Source organism: Fukomys damarensis, unplaced genomic scaffold (genome assembly GCF_012274545.1).
Source record: "Fukomys damarensis isolate Sample0158 unplaced genomic scaffold, DMR_v1.0_HiC HiC_scaffold_35, whole genome shotgun sequence".
Classification (NCBI taxonomy): domain Eukaryota; kingdom Metazoa; phylum Chordata; class Mammalia; order Rodentia; family Bathyergidae; genus Fukomys; species Fukomys damarensis.
Window position 1 is genome coordinate 19680262 of NW_022900947.1, and position 22135 is coordinate 19702396.

The window sequence follows — 22135 nt, forward strand, 5'->3', positions numbered from 1 at the left end:
CTCACAGTTTGTGTATTTTTTAAGTACTGCATATCTACTTATAGAATATTAGAAGCAGCAAATTAAGTAGAAGAAATGGTAAAACTGACTGTAACAGGTAGATACAACAGTGAGAAATAACTGGTCATAAGGAAAGTATGTAAAAAAACTAAAAGAATACTTTTTAAAAAACTGTTTAGTTAAGGAGCTACAGCAGGACCTTTTGAGACATTTAAGAGCAGTAGAACAGATCTTACCTGATTTGGGACACTTCTTCATATTCTGCTTGAAACAATGCATAATGGGAAAGTGTGATCAGTTTGAATCCGTATATGCCCTTCCTTTTTGTTTCAGTGAGTTCGAGTACTATAAAATACAAAAACTGATTATCACAGAGTCTCGCCATTACCCTCTCTGGCATTACACTTATTCTTTATGAATTTAAGATGCCCTTAAAATTTTAGCCTTAGTGTTTATGTGTGAAATATATTGTATTTAAACTTACTGATTTAAAAAGAAATTTTAAAGAACATAATTAAAGTTCCTTTTCCTTTTAGTTTGATACTGAAAAATATTTTAATCCTTCTTCGTTCCATGATTTCCTTTTTCCAGGTTCGCATGGCTCTAAAAAAGGCTGAAAAAGAATTTGAACTGAGAAGTAGCTGGTCTGTTCCAGATGCTCTTCAAAAGTGGCTTCAGTTAACACATGAAGTAGAAGTACAGTACTACAATATTAAAAGACAACATGCTGAAATGCAGTTAACTATTGCTAAGGATGAGGTATTCTTTTTTTTTCTTTTATTGAGTTTATTGGTACATTTTAGGTATACAGTACAGTTACATTCATTATTGGGATCTTGTACCTTTACATGACGGGTGGTCTTGGTTCTCATTTTTTCCCCTTGTCCATGGCCTCCCTTCACCCCCTCCTCCCTTCCCCATTTACAAACACTATTTCCAGTTTTGGGACACTTCTTCATATTCTGCTTGAAACAATGCATAATGGGAAAGTGTGATCAGTTTGAATCCGTATATGCCCTTCCTTTTTGTTTCAGTGAGTTCGAGTACTATAAAATACAAAAACTGATTATCACAGAGTCTCGCCATTACCCTCTCTGGCATTACACTTATTCTTTATGAATTTAAGATGCCCTTAAAATTTTAGCCTTAGTGTTTATGTGTGAAATATATTGTATTTAAACTTACTGATTTAAAAAGAAATTTTAAAGAACATAATTAAAGTTCCTTTTCCTTTTAGTTTGATACTGAAAAATATTTTAATCCTTCTTCGTTCCATGATTTCCTTTTTCCAGGTTCGCATGGCTCTAAAAAAGGCTGAAAAAGAATTTGAACTGAGAAGTAGCTGGTCTGTTCCAGATGCTCTTCAAAAGTGGCTTCAGTTAACACATGAAGTAGAAGTACAGTACTACAATATTAAAAGACAACATGCTGAAATGCAGTTAACTATTGCTAAGGATGAGGTATTCTTTTTTTTTCTTTTATTGAGTTTATTGGTACATTTTAGGTATACAGTACAGTTACATTCATTATTGGGATCTTGTACCTTTACATGACGGGTGGTCTTGGTTCTCATTTTTTCCCCTTGTCCATGGCCTCCCTTCACCCCCTCCTCCCTTCCCCATTTACAAACACTTTATTTCCAGTTTTTCATTTTCTCATTTTTTTTCCCTTATTACCTTTCCCTAGAGGTATTCTTTTTTATTTCAAAATTCATTAAATTTATTTCTTAGGCTGCATTTTTTTTCCCCCTGGTACTGGGGATTGAACCCAGGACCTTGCACTTGTGAGGCAGGTGTGGTGACACTGATCTATCCCTGACACTTAGGTTGCATTTTAAAAGGGAATAATCAGCTGAAATGCAAAAATTAAATAAAAATTTTGGTACTGCATGTTTTTTTGAATTAGAATTTATTATATAAATTGACTCAAATAATCATAGGTTTTAAAGTTATTATATTCAAAGAAGTATGTAGCTCTTAAAATGAGCTTAGGGCCCTTTAGAAATTATCACTCGTGTCATTATTGTAAATGTTTTATATGGAGTTTTTGTCCTCTAGGTTGCTGCTTCATATCTGATTCAGGTTAGTAGTTGCTAGAAATTAATGTTTGCCACTTATTAAATTGTATGGGATAAGAGTGATCCAAATTTTAGCAAAAAGGAAAAACATAGATGCTCATTTCACTTACTAACTGTCCATTGCAGTAGGATACAGTTAATGTTTTTCTGTGAGATATAAAAGAGATTTTGGACTTTCTCATCCAGAAAGAAAAGTTCTCCAAAACAAAATTTTGAGTTATATTGGTTGGTTTAGGAAAGCATGCTTTCTCATCTGTTTTTCCTGTTTTAGGAAACAGGACTGTATCTTGACTAATAATACTCCACTGGTTTTATGATAATTAATTCAAAATCTAAGTAAATTTTACTAGTATATGGGTATGGTTTTTTAACCCTAGCCTTATTTTTCTCCCCTTGGGTTTCTAGGCAGAAAAAATTAAAAAGAAGAGAAGCACAGTCTTTGGGACTTTGCATGTTGCACATAGCTCCTCCCTAGATGAGGTCGATCACAAAATTCTGGAAGCGAAGTAAGAATGTTATTTTGAAGATTTATTTGCTACTATGTTAAAATGCATACTTTGCAGACAATCTGTGTTTATCACTGTATCATTCACAATTACATAATTAAGACTAATTCTGAGATTGAGTAATTCCTTCTTGAAATTAGTTAACTGCCCTAGTCTTTTCATGTAATTGTCCTCCCGCTTCAGTGCCATGTTAAAGACTCCTTGATGCAATTAGTAATTGCTGTATTGACTTTTCAGGAAAGCTCTCTCTGAATTGACAACTTGTTTACGAGAACGACTTTTTCGCTGGCAACAGATTGAGAAGATCTGTGGCTTTCAGATAGCCCATAACTCAGGACTGCCCAGCCTGACCTCTTCCCTTTATTCTGAGCACAGCTGGGTGGTGATGCCCAGAGTCTCCATTCCACCCTATCCTATTGCTGGAGGAGTTGATGACTTAGATGAAGATACACCTCCAATAGTGTCACAGTTTCCTGGTAAGTGGTGAGTTCAACAGAGTGTTGGTATGGGTTTTGAAATAACTTTCTATCATGTCCTTCTAGGAATCATGCACTTTGAAATCCATGACAAAAATTTTGTTCACTTATTTTCCTCTATGTTGTTACTAATTTATGTGCTTGCTACTTAAGAATGCTATGTGAGGCACACACAATATATATATATTTATATTATATATTACATGTTTTTCTTATATACGAAAATATAGTTACTATTAAGTAACATGAATACTTGATTATTTTGTATAATTGATCACAAGCAAGTCTTATTATAAAGTGTTGACTGTATGACTTTGTTTTTAAAACATTGCTTACAATTGAAGTGACTCACATTAAAAACACCGTTGACAGTAAAGACAGTACAAATTTTTGTAAGTATGAATTGCTGAGCTTTGAGGGAAGGCATCCTTTCAGATGGCAACTTGATCTATAGTTAGAATAAAAATTAGGGGAAGATCGTGGCAACCTAGATTTAAATCCTAGCTCAGCTACTAATCCACTGTTGACTTTGAGTCATCATTCCCGGTAGTCAACGCTTTTTAGTTTGTTGTTTTGCCTTTTAAATTCTGTCCTTTTGTTGAAAGAGTATCATCCTGCTCTGTTTACCTTATAAATACTGAAACAGTATGTCTTTTAGCAAAATTAAATTGTATTTGTTTGGAAGCTTATAATGTCTTTAATTGCTGAAAGGCAGAACTCTTTTCAAAGGTAGTTTTTTTTTGCATATTTAGTTTTTATTAATTGCTGAGTTGTGGTCTGGGCTTTTAAATATTTACATGGTGAGAATACATTTCAGTAAGAAGGAGAAAGTTAAATATTTTAACTTTGACTTTATGCAGAGTTAACGGAGTTTTTGAATTTATAGTGGTGTCTTCCTTGCTATTGTGTAAGTGCTTAATTATTGCCTACTTGATCAAATTTTTTCTAATATTTTAGACTTTTGAAAAACTGTAGACAGAACAAGGTTCTGAAGACTGGAGAACAGAATTTAATTCTTCCTTGGTTGAAAACTTACATAGAAATTTTAGTTTTTAAGAATAAATCATATATGAGTATTTTCCAAACTAAATTTTTCTAGCCAGTTGGTACAGCTTTCTTGAAGTTAGTTGTATAAAAGATCCTAATTGTATAAAACAATTACATAAAAACCTTAATTTGAAAATCATTTCTCTGGCTTTAATTCTCTGGTTTATAGGCCCACTGATAGTGCTAGGAAAGTGAGTAAGGAGGCAGTAAACTCTTAAAAGCCGGTAGAAATGGAGAGATCCTAAGTGCTGCAAGCACTGGAAGTGGATGACTTCATTCTTTTCACTTGCCTCATACTGCTAGAAAGCGAAGGCTGCTAGATCCAGGCCAGCTGTACAGTTTCAATATTCTAGGTGTGTTCATTTGAATTATATGCCCCTAACCTTGTCAAATATAATACTGATTCATACGTATATGTGTTTGAAAATCACAGCTTTCTGAAAGTTACAATTTCCCCCTAAAATCTGTAATTATTCAGTCTAGAATTGTGCTTGAAGATGCATTTCCCAAATTAACTAGGTTTTTTTTTTTCTTTGCTTTTTAATTTAAAACATTTTATGGAGGAGGGTTGGGAAAAATCCATGTCCATTTAAAGAAAAAACACTAAATGTGAATAATTGGCTCAAGTTTTCAATGATTTGGATTTTTAAATATGAAAAAAGTACAAGATTTAGTTTGAAGTCTAATCTTTTTTAGAAATGTTGTAATCAGATTAATTATCTCAATACCATACATTACAGCTGGAGAGCTCTGCCTCCACCCAGTGGCCTCACAGTGCTACTCCCTTCTCCCGACTGTAAAAGCCTCATTTATGGACCTGATAGCCAGGAAGCTGCTCGCTGTAGCTGTAGATGCAGGGCTGGTGTGATGGTGCTTCCTTTTTGTACCTCCTTAGCTGCTTTAAATGTTCTTTTCTTTTTTTAACCATAGGCATGTATACATTGTATGTTGGTTAAATGACAAAGAAACAAGTTTGTGGTATATTAAGAACAAAGTAAAAGATCTTACAAGATTCTATACACAGAATAATATTATCTGTGCTTAATTAAATATGAAGAAAAACAGGAAAAATATAAAATTAGCTCTGTGGGCAGCAGAATGGAGGATAGTTTTCCTCCTGATTTTTATTATCTGCTAAATGTTTTCATAATGGGACTACAGTAGCAGTTTATTTAAAATTTTTGGTAAATCCCTTCACGTGTACTTAAAACTACTGAAAATAATGGGCCCATTCATCAAAAAGATAATGAATTTTAACACTTGCTTTATTCACTCCTTTTTCTCTGAAAGGAACCGTTACACATATAGGAAAAGCACATCCCCTTTACTTTCTGCTCTTCTAATATTTGTACTATTCTGAAGCCTGTTGTAATATATACCATTGTTGTATATTTAGATATTTACATAAATGTAACCAAGTTGTAGGTACTGTTTTGTAACTTTTTGATCAAAAATGTTTCATCAGTTTCCCATGTTTATGTATAGGTTAAATTAGGAATGAGTTAACCACAGTTTATTTACTTATTTATTGAAGAACCATAGATTATCTATGTTCCACTGAGGGATTTTTCTATTTCTTTGACCAATAAATAATATTGCAACAAACATTCTTACTTGTATCTTTTCGGCATAACTCGTGAGTGTTTTTCTACTTGGACACCTAGAAATGGATTTCTAGGAAGTGGGAAGGCAGCTCTTCCTGGTCATTGCCAAGTTGCTCTCAAAATGATTTTGTCAATTTACCTGCTCACTGTAAGAGTGCTTTTGTGCCTGGGATATACCCACGTTCATTCTTGGAAAGATCTGATTAATTTGTTTTGAAACTTGAATAAGTTCCTTAAGTTTTTATTACCTCATTGTCTGCAGAGGCCCAGTGCCATTTTATCTGTTGGCATTTGTCATTTTGACTTCTTCCTCTCCGCTCTTTGGAGAAACTGAATTACTTAACTGATTTAAAACTGTTCTTAGTATTTTCTAGTTATTTGAAGGTTGCAAATATTTTCTCCTACGTTTTGGCTTTTTTAATGACAGATTCGATACTCTGACTTTTGTTTTTTATGTCTTTTCAGAAGATACTGTAATAGATTATTGTCTGTACTCCAAAACTTTTTAAGTTTCCTTTAACTTCTTACTCCTTTTATCCTCCTAGAAGTTATTTTTGTTTGTGTGAAGTTGGAGTATAAATATATCTCTTGCTGTATGGATAAAGAGTTCTAGCCTCGTCTCTGCTTTATCCTTTATAATATATAATAACCTCTTCTCTCCATCAATCAATATGTAAATGCTTCCAGCCCTCCATTCCATTCCATTGGCTTCATTCTGCTTTAATTATAGCTTTGTAGGAAGGATTGATACTTGCTAGGACTAAATCATTTAGTATTATTTAAATTCAAAATTCTTACTGTTGACCAACTATTCTTGAGTTTTTAGATCAGTTTATGAAATTCTTTGGAAAGTTCCACTGGGAGTTATTTTGGTGGGGGGAGACTTTCTTTGAATTTGTTGATTTGTTTGAGGAGACTCACTATTAATAAATTCCATTTATTTAGATAAAGTAGATAATTTCTTTCTTTTGAGCAGCTTTTGCATGTCCTTTAAAAAATTCATCTATATGTACTTTATAGTTTTTTGGTATTCAAGCTTTCTTTGGAAAATTATGAAACAAGTTGCTTCTTGTTTATGAAATGTTGATTTTTGTATGGACAGAAAGTTTTTTTTTCCAATCCTTGCAGCCCCCTCTACTTCCCTCTCAACCAACTTTACTGTCCAAACTGAGACCTCCAGTAAAATAATTGAATAGAAGTGGTGACTGCGCGCAATAGGATTGCCATTTCTGTCTCTAAAAAGAATACGTAATATTTCACCATGCAGTATGATTTTTTTTGCTAGTGTTTTTACTAGTTTGCTTTTAAGTTAAGGGAATTTATTTCTATTCCCATTTTCTAAGAATATTTTTTTCTTTTAAATGATTGTGTTTTCACTTTTATCAAATTGTGTTTCTACACAATTGAAGGTAATCACTTTTTCTTTATTCTATTGAATTTTGATCTGTTTAAATAATTTCCATTAAGCATTAGTGAAAATATAGTTGCCTGTTTCCCCTTCCTTCCTTCCTTCCTTCCTTTCATTTTTGTATCTTTAATAGTGCATGATATTAACAATAATTTTCCTAACACTGTCTTTGATTTTTGTACCAAGGATGTACTGATACCCTAAAGTAAGCCAGAAAATACTCCTTATTCTTCCATTGTATTCTTTTCTACTTTTACAGAGGTAGTATAATGTGGTTAACAGTTGGAACTGTGGAACAAGATTGCATATGCTTGGCTCCTTAATTCACTGTATTTTAATTTTGTAGCCTTGAGGGTACAGACTGTGAGTGTGTCAATTCTCCTATCAGGTGTAGCTACCTTGTGGGAATGTTTTAAATTTTAAATTGAATATACCTGTAAAACACTAAGAAAAGCCCTGCCTTATAATAGTCACCCAAATGATGTTACAAATTTTTGCTCTATATCTATAAAATGCCTATGAATTGAACTTGATGTGAATGTATTTTGGTGGAAATGAGTAGGAGGCAGATTTTAAACTACTGATTCAGTTTCTTTAGTTGTTGAAAGATTTTTTTTTTTGAGTCCTCGATTTGATGATAGCTGTTCTTACTGAAGTAAAATAGAACCTCAGTGTTGTTTTTATTTGCATTTTTCTAATGGCCAAAGACAGTGAACATTTTCTTTCATGTATTTTGGCTATTTGTTGTTCTTTTGAGAAATGTCTGTTCATTTCAGGTTTCCTTTTTTAATTGGGTCTTTGCTTTTGGGAATCTTAATATTTTACGTTCTTTATATATTCTATATATTAGTCCTCTGTTCGTGGAATAGTTGGCAAAATTTTTTTCTATCTCTAAGTTGTCTCTTTACTCTTATTTCTTTTGCTGTGCAGAAGCTTTTTAATTTGATATAATATCATTTGTTCATCCTTGGTATTATTTCTTATGCAATTGTTTTTCTGTTCAGAAAGTCCTTGCTTATGTCTAAGTCTTCAAGAGTTTTACATATTTTACCTAACAACAGATTCAGTGTTTGTGGTTTTTTAGCTATGTATTGGATCCATATTGATTTGATTTTAGTACAAAGTGAGAATGTGGATCTAGATTAATTCTTTTGCACGTAGACAACCAGTTGTCCAGCACCATTTGTTAAAGATGCTACCTTTTTGCCAGCATTTGCTCTCAGCCCTTTTGTCAAAGATCAGATAATTAAAAGTGTACATGGCTATTTCTGTGTCTTCTGTTTCATTGGTCTATGTATCTGTTTTTGTGCTAGTACTACCATTTTTATTGCTGTACCTTTTGTAGTATAATTTGAACTCCAAGATTGTAATTCCTCCTGCTTTGCTCTTTTTGCTTAGGATTGTTTTGACTTTTCTGGTCTAGTTCCAGGTAGATTTTAGGATTGTTTTTTCTAACTCTGTGAAGAATGTTGCTGGTATTTTGGTTGAAACTGTATTAAATCTATCTATATGTCATCTTTGATAATAAGGAAATTTTAACAATATTGATTTTATCTGCCCTGTATGCCCATTAACAGGTTAATGTATAAAGAAAATGTGGTGCATATACCCAATGGAGTACTACTCAGACATAAAAAGATAAGTTGTTATATGTCTGGGAAAGTAGGTGGATCTTGAGACCATGAGGCTGAGTAAAATAAATAAGGCAGTGGAGGTTAAGTATTGTATGGTTTTCTTATATGAAAAACCCAAAATACAAAATTTGCAGAGCAAAATAAAAGAAAGATGGTAGGAAAAAGGCAAGTAGACTTCTTTTTGGAGATGGAAGGGGACCTGGGGAAGGAGGATAGGGGAAAGTTGGGGGAGTGATCAAGATGTGATAATTTTTATGTATCACTTCCCAAGAATGAGATGTCACTGTTAGGCATCAAAAATACATACTAATAAAAGATAAGTTAAAAAATTCACACATAAAGTATAGAGTTTTTAAGTCATGTTTTCAAAATATTGTTGGTTTCACCTGTTTTTAAAGAATTGTTGGCACAAAATTATGTATAGCATTTATGACTTAAAATTTCAAGTACATGTTAAACTTCTTTGATCCTTATAACTACTTATTTATGGTGTCCAGAAATATTAAATGAATATAACATAGTTTATCTGTTTGTTTTCATACTTTTACTCTTGAAAAAGCTCTTGACTTTGTTGATATTCTCCACTTCTCCTCTTGTTTACTTTCTTGGAATTTTTGTTTCTTTGTTTTAATATTTAGACATATAACTCTTGAATATTTGCTTCTTGTTTTTCCTTTAATATATGATTTTTAAGACTGTAACATGCCTGCTAAATACTCCTTTATCCACCCCCACCAAATATTTACCAACTAGTTTGAACAGCTTCTAATTTTTGAAATATCTCTTCCTTGAAGTATCAATTATCTGGAAATACACATTTTGCTTTCCAAATTTATATATGTTTTACTTTTTGTTTGGACATTGGTTTTTAAAACATCTTTGTTTATTGGTTTTTAATTGCTTTGTGATTTGTACATGACATTTATGTTTTGGTATTCCCTGGGACTAGCTTTGTGACTTAGTATTTATTTAGGTATATATTATAAATATTCCATATATATATCTGACAAGTATATTTTTAATTGTATATTGTACAATCTGTTATATAACATATTAGCTATGATAAAATCACTGTACTAATAGAATTTAGTTTTTCTGTCTGTTTTAGAGAGATGTTTATTAAAAATCTCCCTTTCTAATTTGGATCATTTCTGTTTTATAGTGTGAATACAGGTTCTAGATTAATTTTTCCTTTAATAATTATGTAGGGGCTGCTTTATGGCTAACACATTCGTCTTTAAAATTGTACTCCTTGATACTAACATAAATAATAGCTTTCTTTTGATTGATATTTGCCCAGCATATCTTTTTCCACTTTCTAAGTGAATTTTTTTCATTTTTTGACTCTAGGTATTGCTCTATAAGAAATAGAAGTACTGAATCTCAGGAATCTTGTTCTGTAGTGTATATTTTTCAAACTTCTCAGTCATTCTCCTGAGTAATTAGGAATCTTCAGATGTTTTCATCTTGGTAACTCCTTTTCCTATTTTACGTGTTCATGTTGTCAAATATTTTGTTTTGTGTGAAATTTTAGAACAATCATTTTTGTTTTTTTAAAGTCATTATTTACATATGCTTACGTGTTTATTTCTTGGTTCATCATTATGTTCTGTTTGTTTTAAGACATAAAACATGTATATAGTCCAAGCTGATGCTGGGCTCAGCTGTGTAACCCAGGCTGGCCTTCCAGCAGTTCTCCTGCCTCAGACTCCTGAGTGTTGATATTACAGGTGTGCAGTACCATGTCTGACTCAGTATGTTTTGTTTTGTTTTTTTACCCCCCCACCTTGCCTCTATTTTGAAAATATATTCTTTAGTAAAAGTTCTTTCATTGGGCAACTAGAAGTGATAAATTCTCTAAGTCTTTGATGGAAAATGTCTTTAACTCTCAACTGAGAGGAATAGGGTAAGTAGGTATCAAATTCTAGAGCAGCAGAATTTGATTCTGTATTCTCCAGAATACTTTGAAGTTGCCTTGTTTGTTGCTATTGAGAAGTTGGTAGTCAGTCAAATTTCCAGTTTCTTTTTAGTAAATCTGTTATTTTTCTCTGACTCTTGGAAACGTATTCATTGATATCATGTAGTGTCATTACAGTAAGATTGGATGTGGGTTTGTAAGAAGTTTTAGACTGATAATTTGATGGGCCTCTCACATTTGTCTGTTCATTTGTTTGTCTTTAATAGAGTGATTTGTTGTGTTGCCCAGGCCAGCCTCAAACTTGCCTTTGTCCTGCTTCAGTATCCCGGGTGTTGGGATTACAGGCATGTTCTACCATGCCTGGCTTGATGTGTTTCTTGAATCTAAAGATAAATACTTGTTATTATTTCTGAAAAAAATTACTGGTTATTATGCCTTCAAATATTTTTCTTTATATGTACTTCAGGAGTATTACTTATGTAGAAATATTAAGACAACTGTTATCCTATTTATACATTGTATCTTATTTTACTTTTGATGTTTTTTAACCTTTGTTTTTAGTCTTCTTATGTAGTTGTGCTACAATAAGAGAAGTTTCATTAGTTCTGTGTTCTACATTACTAATTCTTCAGCTGTTCAATTTTAACACATCTTTTAATTTTTAACTTCCATGATTGTTTTTCATTTGTTTTAGCTCTCTTTGCATCTTCATCAGATTTCTCTTTTGTGCTTTGTTGTTTTCTCACATTAAAATCTATTATTTTAGGGCTGGGGATTTAGCTCAGTTTTACCACCGCCTGCCTTGCATGCGCAAGATCCTGGGTTTGATCACCAGTATACACACACACACACACACACACACACACACACACACATCTATTATTTTATAGTTTAACGATTTTTTTTTTCCCGTATCAAGGTTTGAACTCGTGCCCTTGCACTTGTAAGGTAGGCGCTGGAACCACTGAGCTAAATTCCTGGCCTTATAGTTTAATGATTTAAAAGTTCTTTTTGAAAGCCGGGTGTGGTAGCACACGCCTGTAATCCCAGCACTTGGGAGGCTGAGGCAGGAGGATCGCTGTGATTTCTAGACCAGCCTGGGCTACATAGTGAGTTCCAGGTCAGTCTCAACTTCATAGTGAGACCCTGTCTCTAAAAAAAAAAAATTCCTTTTGTTTTTCATAATTTATTCATTGTTCTTGGTTGGTTATTACAGGGCTTCTAATGACTGCATAATAACTACCTTCTCTATCTTGTTGTATAATTCTTCCTTGAGTTGATTTAAAAGGATTTGTGTGTTTTCCCCTGCATGACATTTTTTGAGGGATTGGGGTTCCATTCAAAATGATTTCCTTTGCTTCTGGCAGTAGATTCAAGGATATCATCAACTCAGGGCCAACTTTATGTCACTTTTTAGATTGGGATTTCACAGATGCTTCTGTTAATATGAATTTAAACTCCAGGCTAATAGGAGTTACAGACCCAGCGTATTAGGTTGTTCACAGGGCCTTTTCAAATCCCTGTATGTGGAGACTATGTAGTGACAGAAAATTCCTTTATACTGGTCAGATTTTTGTTTTCTAACACACTGTTTCACTGAAGAATGCCGCCCTTCTGGACACACAATTTCCAGTACTTGCCTCACGTGCACTCAGTGCTTAATTTGATAGCCTCGGATTAAACCCTAACCCTTCGATTGCTAAGATTGATACCCTCCCACAGCAGCTGTCCCATCCCTCACAACTCACTTTTAGTCTTTTGTTCTGGCACCTGATAATTCGTTGTTCTTGCTTGCAAGCATTATGCATTTAAAACAGTTGTTATATTTTATCCAACATTTTGAAGTATTTGATAGCATTTAAAATGTGTTTGGGGAAGTTAGAAAATAGTGGTCAGATTGTCTATTACTGGCGTGTTGCTAGAATCAGAAATATGTATGTTACTTGCTAGTTTGGGTTGGTGTTGAATCCCTTACTGAAACCAAAAATTATTATTTTAAGTCTGAAAAACACCACATTAACTAGTGATAAATACAGGATCATATTAAATTTCTGTGCTTTTACTGGTACAGTAATTCTTAATATTAGACTGAAAAGTTATCTATGAGATAAATTTGTTTAGTGAGCTTAAATGTATCATTTAACTATTATTGAAAATCATAGGTACAAATGATGTTCATTTTCACTAGGAAATAATAATGGCCTGAGGGTATGATAAAACTATTATATTCACATTATATAAAAGAAAGCTTGTTACAAACCCAAAATGCAGTGCTTTTAAATTTTATGATGTTATAACTGTATTCAGCTCTGTGTGGACCTCTTCAAGCAACATGAGGACCCCTCAATTCACAGTGTAAATAATTTTTGGAAGGAGTTATGGAAGGATTCAATCTATCTCTCTAATGGAGGGATTTTTCTAGGCAGGAGAGAGGCAACATATAAGAAACTTTTGGAAAAGATTATTAAGTTGTAATAATACATATGACCAGTTTACTTATTTTTATCTTTGTTTTTCAATGAATTGTGAAGGGTTTTACATAACTATTTACTTCTTAATACTTGTTTGTGGATTATTTTTTTGTGTGTCTGGCTGTGGCCCTTATTTTTCAAGTGGTTAATCTGGATGCTTCTTAGACTTTGCCATAACTTTTGACTGAATCTTGCTATTTTTACTGCGTATTCCAAATAACTAGTAATTCTGGGAATGAGTGCAGTATCTGCTGAGCATTGCAGTGTGGAAAGTACATTGGAAGGGAGAGATCACTTAGAAAACTGGTGAAAGAGTCCAGATGATCCATTGGCAGTGAGGATACAGGTATGTAACAGATTTGAAGGATATCGAACTACACCTGGAAGCAGCTTATGATTAATGTGATATGGTTTAAGATGGAGAAAGAAGAGTCCAACAGTACCTGTGTTTACAATTCTGATACCTGGGTTGGTATTGGTTGTTGTTCCTGGGACAAGGGACCCAGAAGGAATGAGTTTGAAGAGGAAAATATTGAATTCAGTGGGTATCTGTGTAACATTAAGTGACCAATAGGCAGTTGGAGATAAGGGTCTATGGAGCAAGAGTGAATGTGGGTTAAAATGTGGGTGTCTCTAGACTATAAATGATAACTGAAGTCATGAAAGTGAGTCAGATTGCTCAGGATGAATAAGTGAAATGATACTAGAACAAGGCCTAGAGCAGAACTTTGAAGAAGGCCAACCAGTAATAGATAAAAGGAGGTGGTGGGATTGTCCCCCAGAGAAATCAGGGAAAGGGCAAAGTAACAGTGTCAGATGTGCTGAATTTAGCAGCCAGGCGTTAGATCGTGACCTGGTGGAGAGTACTTTTGGTGACATTGTGAGTGTGTAAGCACTTTACAGTTTATTTACCAAATGAGTGAAAATGAAATACTGGAGACAATAACAATAATTCTTTTCCATAAAAAGGAAAAAAAGGGGAGAAACATTCTAGGGCACAGCAGGCTTTCTTGTTTCTATAATTATTGTTTGTGTGTTTTATAGGTTTGTCTTTTCAGCATTTGTTTTCAAATGCTGATGTTTAGAAAAGGATGTTGAAAATAAAGATCGGAAAAGGAATTATCGAGTAAGGTTCTTGAGTTGGGACAGAAAAGGGATCAGTACATGATTGGGTTGGATGTGTGAACAAGGGAGGTAGAAATGTGATCAGAATGTAAATATCTAGTGTCCTAATTTATAATTTAAGAGATGGAACAGTTCTGAGTGATGGCAAGACAAGGCATGAGAGTGGCTGGTGGAGTAGAGATGAAGATCAGGGCAGGAGAGATGACCATTCTGGTTAAGTGTCCTTGCTCGTGTCACTGAGGAGAGGGGATGGACTGGTGAGAGTGAGAATGACTGGGTAATGACCAGTGAATTGGACGTTAGTGCAGTCTGAGCTTCCCAAGGAGCACATTTTTATAAAGGGTATGCAGGCAGTATTGGGTAGCAAAGAGGCCACAGTCTTGTCCTGATCTTTGGCCTATGAAGTGTGCAGGAATGAACGGTTTGATCTTGAAAAGCTTGTTCTTAGGCAAGCTGTGTTTGAGTTAAGGGAAAGAAGTGGAATGTCTGTTCAGGAAATTGGTAAGGAGGTAGGACATGTTTGTTTACCATTTGCGTGAGTTTTAGACTGAGACTGGTAGTAGAAATAAAGTGAATTAAGACTGATGTTTAGTTCCATAATAGTCTATTTTTAAGAAGTAATTTTTTCTGCAGCTTTCCCTGTGTTTATAGTACATAAACTAAAACTTGAAATTCAAATTGTGTGGATATATCAAGTTATACCCACTGGTTAATGTACCTATACTGTTAATTCTTCTAGTATTTTAAAGCTAATACTCATTAAAAAAGCTTTGACATAAAATGTAAATTCCTTTTAAATTGCACTACATGATTTTAAAATTTGAAGCCTTTGTGGTTAGTAATAGATTTTTACATTAAAACTTTGTTTTACATTCACTTCTGTTTAATTTTTAGGCCTCTTTTCATTTTCGTTAAATTTTTATATCTTAACCTTGAACTTTCTCAGTATGGATGGAAGAGAATAATTACTGCATAGTTGCCTACTTTGGTAAGAAAAGAGTGAATAGTGGTGTATCAGCAGCATTAGTTCTTGTGTGTGTGCATCTGTAGGTTCTGTAGAGAGAGCCAAGGGCTTCGTGAGCTTTCTTACTGTGTTGGTTTATGTTTTTCAGGGACCATGGCAAAACCTGCTGGATCTTTAGCCAGAAGCAGCAGTTTGTGCCGCTCTCGTCGCAGCATCATGCCATCCTCATCCTCGCCACAGTCTCAGCGAGCTCAGCTTCCTCCACATGTCCCCCACCCCTCCCACCCTTGGCTCCCCCAGCACCCCCAGCACTCCCTGCCTTCCCCGGATCCGGATATCCTCTCAGTGTCAAGTTGTCCTGCACTCTACCGAAACGAAGAGGAGGAAGAGGCCATTTACTTCACTGCTGAAAAGCAATGGTATTGGCAGTGCGTAACTTGATGTATGCTGGGGCTGGATGGGCGTGAGCTGTGAGGTCCGGAGGGAATGCGGCAGGGTGGTACATTGTGTTAGATTTCTCTGGCTGCATACCAAGTTCCACAGACAGTGGCTTCACTTGATACCCGTTATTAGCACCCAGTCCTCTGTGTCAGTAGTCCAGGCCTGGTGTGTTTGGGTTTTCTGCTTAGGGTCTCACAAAGCTTAAATCAAGGTGTGGGCTGAATTGCATTCTCATTTGGAGTTCAGGGTGCGCTTCAGATCTCATGTGTGTGGCAGGAGTCAGTTCTTATGACTGTAGCACTGAGGTCCTATTTCTGTGTTGCTCTCTGTGGGCAGGGCTCTTCTCAGCTCCTAAAGACTGCTTCCTATCCCTTGTCACGTGGTCCACATTTTAAAGCCACTCACAGAGAATTTCCCTTCTATAAAACCCTCCAGTGCTGATCTCTTGATTTCCTCCATCTTTGGTCTCTACACTCAACTTTACTTACCTGGATAATAATTTTGGATAATAATAATCTCACTGTATTAACTACTTTGAAGCCATAATTTACCTGCACACTCCCTTCACAACAGCACTTAATATTTTTTGTGTTGGATTGAGTAACTAGGGAAGCCATCTTGGATTCTACCTTTCATGGAACTAGCTGTTTTGAGGAATAACTGCTTAGAAGACACTGGATACAGTTGACTCAGGTCTCATATCATAACTATGCTACAATAACAATTTTTATATATAAAATGTAGAGCCTAAGCTTTACACCCGAGCATAACAAAACATCAAATATGACTAATATTTTTAAATGATTTGTTGCTGTTCAATTTGTTTTTCTGTTATGTGCTAGTACTTGCACACAAGCAGTATCATAGGCCCAAGGTTTAAGAAAATGTCAAGAATGCAGGAAGAAAGAATACTTTCTTCCCAAAATGGGCATAGCAGGAGTGTTTTGTCAAGTTTAAGGACATCAGGGCTTCATGAGGCCCATTGTTGTCGAGGAAGCCTTTCTAAACCACATTCTCTTTTGAAACAGTGGTACTAAGTGATGTGATTCTGGTTTTGCCGTTTAGTAGCTATGTGGCTTCCCAGAGTCTTAACATCTCAATAAAAAGAACAAAGGGAATGGGCACAATGCTCCATGGTCCCTCGCTGTCTAGCTAGTTACTCTAAAGATGATATTATCAAATGATCATTTTTTGTCCTTAATTGTTTTACCTGCAGGGCAAATATAATTGTATGATTAGCAAGTAATCATTATACCTTATTCTGAAAGAGATAGTTCAGTGTTTGTATCTGCATTGCAATTGTAGAATCTGGTGTAACTTTGCTTGGTTAGTCTCATTTATTTCTAAAATATAGTAGTAACATAAAATGCTTGTCAAAAGTAAATGCCATATTTTGCCAGGGATTTAGCTCAGTGGTTCCACTGCATGCTCACAAGCGCAAGGTTCTGAGTTCAGTCCCCGGTACCCCCAAAATAAGTATAAAAGTAAATGCCTTATTTCTTCTTTTATTTGGTACCGGGGATTGAAGTCAGGTCCTTGAGCTTGCGAGGCAGGCAGCAGCACCACTGAGATAATGAGCTAAATTCCCGGCCCAGTCATATTTCTAATAAGCGTATAAATAATATGAACAGTGATAGTAATCCTCGGCCATCCAAAGTGATGGTCATTCCTTCTGGAAGTGTGAATTTAACCCTTGCTTTGTGCTGTGCTTTTGCTAATGGGTGGTCCTGGTCTACCTCCAGCTGATGGATTATAATTTTGTGTGTTCTTGCCTTTCCGTCCTGTCTTTAGTTCTAGCCCTTTCTCACTGTACTTCTTTGGCCAGTTACTTTTCACCTTGACTTTACCTTCTATTTCTTAATCATTTTTCATGGAGTGCAATATTTATGTTGGAGTCAGTGTATACAGAAGTGAGTAAGACATGGTCCCTGTTTTTTAAGATCTCGTTCTGTTCATTCATACTTTAACTCAACACATTTTAATTAATTATCCACTGTAATTTTGCCACTGTTCCAGTGTAAAGAATACAGAAGTTAATAAGCCCTCCCATCAGTTTTTCTTTCTTCTGGGAGTACTGACTTTAGACAGGTTTATATGAAATCATTTAGGGTACTGGCACATGCTAGGATGATCAAGATGGGTAGAAGGTAAAAGAATGCTCTTTTACACCACGTGGTTAGGGGAGGTATCTCTGAGGAGAAAGCAATAATGTGAACGACAGAGAAGAAAGCCACACAGAGATTGGACAAGAAGTTAATAAGAGGCACTGGAAGCGTCGGGTGCAAAGCCATGAGGGAGTCCCAACATTGGCCTGCTGGAGAAACAGGAGGAAGCTGTGTGGAGTGAGGCAGGGCATATGATTGGAGCGATGGCCAGGCCTCGTAGGTTTTGGCAAGGACTTTGGATTTTATTCTGTGAGAAAAAGCACTGGGTAATCTTGAGCAAGTGAGACCAAGTAAAAATGTGCTGTGATTGACTTTTTAAAAATCACTTTAATGACTGGAAAATAAGCAAAGAGACCAATTAAGACGTAATTGTAGCCGGGCGTGGTGGCCCACGCCTGTAATCCCAGCACTCAGGAGGCTGAGGCAGGAGGATCACTGTGAGTTTGAGACCAGCCTGGGCTACATAGTGAGTTCCAGGTCAGTCTCAACTACATAGTGAGACCCTGTCTCAAAAAAACAAAACAAAGAAGCAATTGTGATCATTTAGGTGAGTTACTATTAAGAGAGGGATGGTAGCTGACAAGGAGTGGTGGATTTGAGAGTCTGAAGAAATGACTGACGGCATTTACTGTATGATGGCTGTTGTGTTAATGAACTTTTACTTTTCCACCCTGCTTTACTTCTCTTGGCACTGTGAGAAAAGGAGGGAGGCATTCACAAATGAGTAATTCTGTGAGAATTTATTTTTAAAAAACAATTACATATTTGCCTTTCACCTCTCATCTATTCTACTTTGCCACACCTCAACTCCCTGCCCCCCTTTAAAAACTTAGTAGATTTAATATTGTAGTGTAGTATATTCCTTTATTAGGAAGCTATATATCTTCAAGGTAATGACCAAAAATTAAATAGAAAAGCAGTGATTAAAGTTCCATCTTTTCAAATATATAGTGCCAGTTCTATAATTCAGAAAAACACTCATTACTGAAAAACACAAAAGTAGAAATGGTAAAAAAAAAAAACAAACTATAATATTTAAATATTTACATTCCTTTTGTGATTGAAGAAGGCATAAGTTATAGTTTCTTAGACTGCAGGTTTTTTGTTATAATTTATGTTAAAATTAAAAAGTTTAATGAGCTACATTATTTTGTTGTAGCTTTCCAATTTTGTAGAAATATGTGTAGAATTGTGGCATTTCTCCTTTTACATTTTGGTAATCAAAGACAGTTTTAGGTAGAATATGTGCTGAGTGTCTAAGAACATACTGATTTAGAATTTATACTTTTACATCTGTCTCACTCAGGGAAGTGCTGCTAGACACCGCTTCAGAATGTGACTCCTTAAACTCTTCCATTGGGAGGAAGCAGTCTCCTCCTTCAAGCCTTGAGATATACCAGACATTGTCTCCTCGAAAGATATCAAGAGATGAGCTCTCCCTAGAGGATTCCTCCAGAGGAGATTCGCCCATCACTACTGACCTCTCCCAGGGCTCTCCCGATTGTGTAGGTCTGACAGAAACCAAGAGTATGATCTTCAGTCCTGCAAGCAAAGTGTACAATGGCATCTTGGAGAAATCCTGTAGCATGAACCAGCTTTCTAGTGGTATCCCGGTGCCTAAACCTCGCCACATATCGTGTTCTTCAGCTGGCAACGACAGCAAACCCATTCAGGAAGCCGCAAGCGTTACCAGGATAAGCAGCATCCCACATGACCTTTGTCATAATGGAGAGAAGAGCAAAAAGCCATCAAAAATCAAAAGCCTATTTAAGAAGAAATCTAAGTGACCTGGCTGACTTGATGGAATTCCATCCAGGTGGCATCTGTAAACTATTATCTCCCACCCTCCACTCCCTACTTTTTGTTTTAATTTTAGGAATGTAATTCCACTGGCTTTCCAGACTGGATGCATAGTGGAATGTCCTTAAGGGCAGCTGTCTACTGTCTGCTTAAATGACTAGGTAATCAATTCATCAAGTCAGTTATTACTGAAAAATCATTAAGAGATGAGACAGTTTACAGTCCTTTCTGCCTATTTATTTCTGCTTTGTTGTTAGTGATGTGTATACATTTTGTTGAAAGCCACTATGGACTTACAAGCTTTAATGGACTAGTAAGCCAGCATGGGCTTGCAAAAATTTCTTGTTTACCAAGCATCTTCTTATCTTTCCACAGAGCTATTTACATCATGGACTAAGTAACTTAAGAGAAGTAAAACTAATTGCACTACTGTTTTCCAGACTGGAAAAAATAAATCTCTGCAAGTGAAACTGTGTAGAGTTTATAAATGACTATGAATAGGGAACTGTTTTCACTTTTAGATCAAAATTGGATTTTTAAGTAGAAACTAGAGTTTCTAATTGACTTGATTTTGGGAAATGAAAACCCATGCTTTTATTATGGGGCGCTTCTTTAAATGCATTTAATATTATGAAGTTTCAAGTCCTGCTGTAAAGATCATGTTGTTTTGTTTTCCCCAGGGCTTTCACTGTGATTTACTGCATTGCAGGCTGTATGATAAAATATAAATAATTTAAAGAGAGAAGGCTCATAATTCCTTATGCAAATGGAAGAGTTGAAACTTGATTGAAGGACTTAAAACATTCACAAGCTTAAACTGAAATGGGGGTGTGGGGATTCAGGCACTTGTTTACAGACTTTGAATAATTGCAAGGACTTACGGTTTGTGAAAAATTTGTACTGTGGAAAAGATAATAAATTGGAGACATGATTGTGTGGGATTGTGTTGATTTTTGTTGATAATACTCCACTAAAAACACTATGTTTTCTGGAGAACTGTAAGCTATCTTGTTGCTTAATTGCAATATAAGAAATAGTGATGCTTTGGAAGTTGTCAACAAATTTCTATTTAATATTGTTTGTCGTATTTTTTATGTAGCTTGAAATGTTTAAATGTTATAATATCAAGATTAACAAATATAAATTTATGGTGCATTTAGATTGTGTTGTATTAATTTGTAAAGTTTGGTGTTCGCTAAATTGATAGACTGTCTATAAAGGTAGATTTGTTATGAGAAATGTCACATAGAACAACAAAGCACCTTACCATCTGGGGAGGTTCTGCTTACTGTACTTTTTAAAATTCCATCATAAGTGACCTATAGAATGCAATGTGGTTGTTTGGGTGAAAAACTGATACATATTAGAATCGTTTTTCAGCTTTATGGCTGAAATACATAATCTAACCTAGTGCTGTTTAGGTAAAAATGCTGATCGATAACAAGTTTCTTTTGAGATTTGCTCTACAGAAAAGTTTTAATTATCAAGAATATGGAGAAGTTTGCAAGTCTCCTATAAATTGTGATTATTTGTCTTCTTTGATCCCATTGTTAAAACCAGTTAAGGTCTTAAATGATACTTACATCAGCTGATACATATTTAACAAACCAAATGCTATAAGGGCAGACTTTGATTGAAATGAGCGTATTAATAATAGGGTATGGTAATTTGGAAGGCAGAGTTTAGCAACACAGGCTTAAAGTTTTTTAGGAAGAGGAAAGTCATATGAAGAGTTGAAAAGTGTTCTGTTAAGTTTATTCAGAATGAAAGGAATGCTTTATCTCTTCCTTTTTCTTACAAACAGATAAGAGGAGTTGTTCTCTTTGAAAATTGCAAATAGGATGGGAATCGGTAGTTTGATGGGTAGAAAATGCATACGCCTCTGGAGCCTAGGATGAAACGGGTGCGGAGCTTCCTGCAGAATGGCTGATCCCAGGCTTGGAAGGGAGCTGGGTTTGGAATCAGCTGGGCCACAGCTGCTCAGGGTGGGCGGCTGCTTTGAGTTGGGGAATACACTGTTGTGCTGCATTTCACACTCTCATTTATAAACAGATTGAACCAAGGGACATTTACTGCTTTATGTAGTTTGTAATATTTATTTTGCATTAATATGATACTCTATATTTGTAAATTCAACAGAAAAAATTAAGTTTTGGAAAGTCACAATAATTTCTGTGCTATATCATTTATATGTAAAAACTTGGGCATTTCTATAAATTTTTAAAATTACCCATTTGTTGCCTTATTTTAACCTTTCAAAATTATGATGTTTTCCTGTTTTTAAAACTTCTTACGGTTAAAAAGATTAATGATAGAAAACAATAACGAGCGGGTCAAATTCTACTACCCCAAATAACTGCTTTTAATATTTTGGTATGTTTTCTGCTAGTTATTTTTCTACGTATTGATGTATATTTTACATAATTGAAATCATACTTATATTCATTTTTGCATCATGCTTTTTTACTTAATATAAGCATTTCTTTAATATTAATCTTC

At 35.0% G+C, this 22135-nt stretch overlaps 1 protein-coding gene across 1 annotated transcript in view; it reads left to right on the forward strand.

The window, feature by feature from the left end:
• Positions 1 to 20789, forward strand: part of Stim2 (stromal interaction molecule 2) — a 106492-nt gene extending 85703 nt beyond the window's left edge. Inside the window, exons 8-12 of the mRNA XM_010608459.2 lie at positions 592 to 759; positions 2483 to 2583; positions 2821 to 3059; positions 15379 to 15649; positions 19143 to 20789. Coding sequence (XP_010606761.1) covers positions 592 to 759; positions 2483 to 2583; positions 2821 to 3059; positions 15379 to 15649; positions 19143 to 19623 — 1260 coding nt within the window. The 3' untranslated portion in view covers positions 19624 to 20789. The remainder of the gene's footprint in view (positions 1 to 591; positions 760 to 2482; positions 2584 to 2820; positions 3060 to 15378; positions 15650 to 19142) is intronic.
• The last annotated feature ends 1346 nt before the right edge of the window (positions 20790 to 22135 follow it).